The 2,365-nt window shown below is 38.1% G+C and overlaps 1 protein-coding gene across 1 annotated transcript in view; it reads left to right on the top strand.

Annotated features, from left to right (window-relative positions):
* The window catches only part of rnf32 (ring finger protein 32), a gene marked incomplete in the record, with an annotated part of 13,681 nt that extends 11,743 nt beyond the window's left edge, over positions 1-1,938 (top strand). Inside the window, 2 exon segments of the mRNA XM_024280162.2 lie at positions 140-307; positions 1,459-1,938. Coding sequence (XP_024135930.1) covers positions 140-307; positions 1,459-1,689 — 399 coding nt within the window.
* Positions 1,939-2,365: the final 427 nt, after the last annotated feature.

Genomic DNA, 2,365 nt, shown 5'->3' with positions numbered 1-2,365 from the left:
GTTGAACAAGAGCTCCCTGTCAGCATGCCTCAGCCATTGCAACACACACATACAAACACACACAAACAGTTCTCTATTGTGCATCTGAACGAAGCATTCACATTCTTTGTGCCTCAAATATGATTATTTTTTAAATTAGTTGCAGGAGCTGAATGACAGCTTTGTCCGATACTGTCACACCGACACGGAGGATTTTCTGAGGGATATCGACCGCTCACTGTCATCAAGCAGACAAGTGTTTCAGCAGCTGGAGAGAAAGCGAGCCTCCGAACCGCAGGAGAACAACTGGGACCAAATAAAGACACAGGTCTGAAAGGAAAGCCAGTCGGCCATTTGTGCCATTCCAACAAAGCCGCGTAAAAATGTCTAATCCTGGTCTGATTCCTCCTTCCGCCTTGCCTTCCTCCTGACGTGCTGAAGCTTGCAAGGAAACAACAGCATCACAGATGCTATATAGAAAGTGCATTTCTCTCTACACGTGATCATTCACTTTACCAAGTGAATGTCAAAAATATGTAAGGTTGGGCTAATAATCCTTTTGCTGACAAAAAATATGAGTAATTCTAATAATGCACGACATGCTTTTCTGTGGAACTGAAAAGACATTTAAGACTTTCAGCTCCATTGTTGCCTTTCAGTGAGTTTTTCATCAAGGGGTGGGTTGTGTGCAAAGATGTCTTTTATTTTTTGTGTCTTTATCTGCTGTGAAAAGGTTCAGCAGGAGTGGCGCAGCCTTGACATGAAGTACAGTGAATTTACTTTCAAAATACCTTTCACATTCTTCCAAGCTCTATAAAGAGGGGTTCTACTTTGTATTAAAAATTTAATAGCAGGAAACATCGACTTCTAAATACAAGTTGGTTAACTGCAGCTGAGTGTTGCTTTTAAGAGGATAAATCATTATCCTCTTTTGAAGTTGTTAAACATTACTGTCACTGGATGAGGGGAACAATGAAATCACATCACAAAGGTTAAAAAGCTGTCACATTTAAAACCCACCCTGATAAAAATTGTATTTTTTTTAACATGTTCTTGTGTCATTTTTCTGCTAATATATTGACAAAATTAAGCTCAAAATTGCATTTCTGAATATTTCTTTAATCAAATCATTAATCAGGAAAAATGTACTTGTAGACAACTAGATTCATGTATGTCTACATTCTCATCTGAGCTAGTATCTGGCTCAGAAGTGAGTGGCTTCATTTTCGTTGCAGCTGTAATTTTAAGTCTGGGATGTGAGGGGCTGTAAGCTAGCAGGAAGGCCACTCAAACGGTTCCGCAAACAAACTCAGAAGCTAATTTCTAATGCTTTGTAGAAGCTATATCCTTAATGAAAAGTTTTTAAATTATGCTATGGTGACATATCCCAAAATACAACCTAAATGACAGTTTTTCAGCAAATTCGGCTGATTTGTGATCAGTTTGTAAATCAACTTCCCTTTATTCCATAATTTGCAGGTTTTCCAGAGAGGCGTGTGGGACTGCCCCATCTGTCTGACTGGACTGAAGGACACCAGCTTCCCAAGAACATCTGGATTCTCCCCCCATCTCCACCTGCGACCCACGCTGCTCCTGTCCTGTTCCCACCTTTTCCACCAGCTTTGCTTGGAAGCTTTTGAGGCCTTCACAGCAGAGAGGAGACCGACATGTCCACTGTGCAGGTCTCCATACCACAAAAAGCTTATTTAGGATTTCATCTGTAGACACAGATTTACGACTATTTTTTTTAAATAACTTTCGTACCACATTTTGAGATTTTTCACATTGTTTAATCTGCTCCTGCAGAGTGGGGATGGAAAGGATACAGATGTGTATCAAAAGATCGATCTAGTTCTGAGAGTAACAGCAGAGTCGGTTAAAAACCACAGATACAAACAAGATTATGTTGGTGAAAAAAGTCTAACATTGATTGGGAAGTAAATAATTAATTTATGTCAAGCTTTGTTAGTTTCTCTTCCTGTTGTGTCTCTGCTGCCTTTGTATGTACATGTGATGCAAACAATAAGGCATCCAATATCAAGTTTGATTCCACCAAGTTGGTTCAATTACAATAATAACCTTTTTTTACTCTTCAAACAATACCTGAATAAATTGTTTTTAACAGTCTAAAAGACTCAAAATACTAGGTTTTAAAGTTTGATACTCCTATGCTGAAGACGTTTTGCTTTTGTTGCTTAAAATAGTCTATTAAAATGCATTTTCATTTATAGTTTTAAATGCCGAATGAATAATAAATATCTAGATTTTATCCATTTAGGTAAAAAACAATGGGACTGTGTCGTTTTGCCACAACATGAGTTGAAACTTTTGCATATAGATTCATTGACTATGTATTTGGATATAAACCCCTACTGCAGACAGTCTA

Source organism: Oryzias melastigma, linkage group LG20 (genome assembly GCF_002922805.2).
Source record: "Oryzias melastigma strain HK-1 linkage group LG20, ASM292280v2, whole genome shotgun sequence".
Lineage (NCBI taxonomy): Eukaryota > Metazoa > Chordata > Actinopteri > Beloniformes > Adrianichthyidae > Oryzias > Oryzias melastigma.
This window is presented reverse-complemented; position numbering and strand designations above follow the sequence as displayed.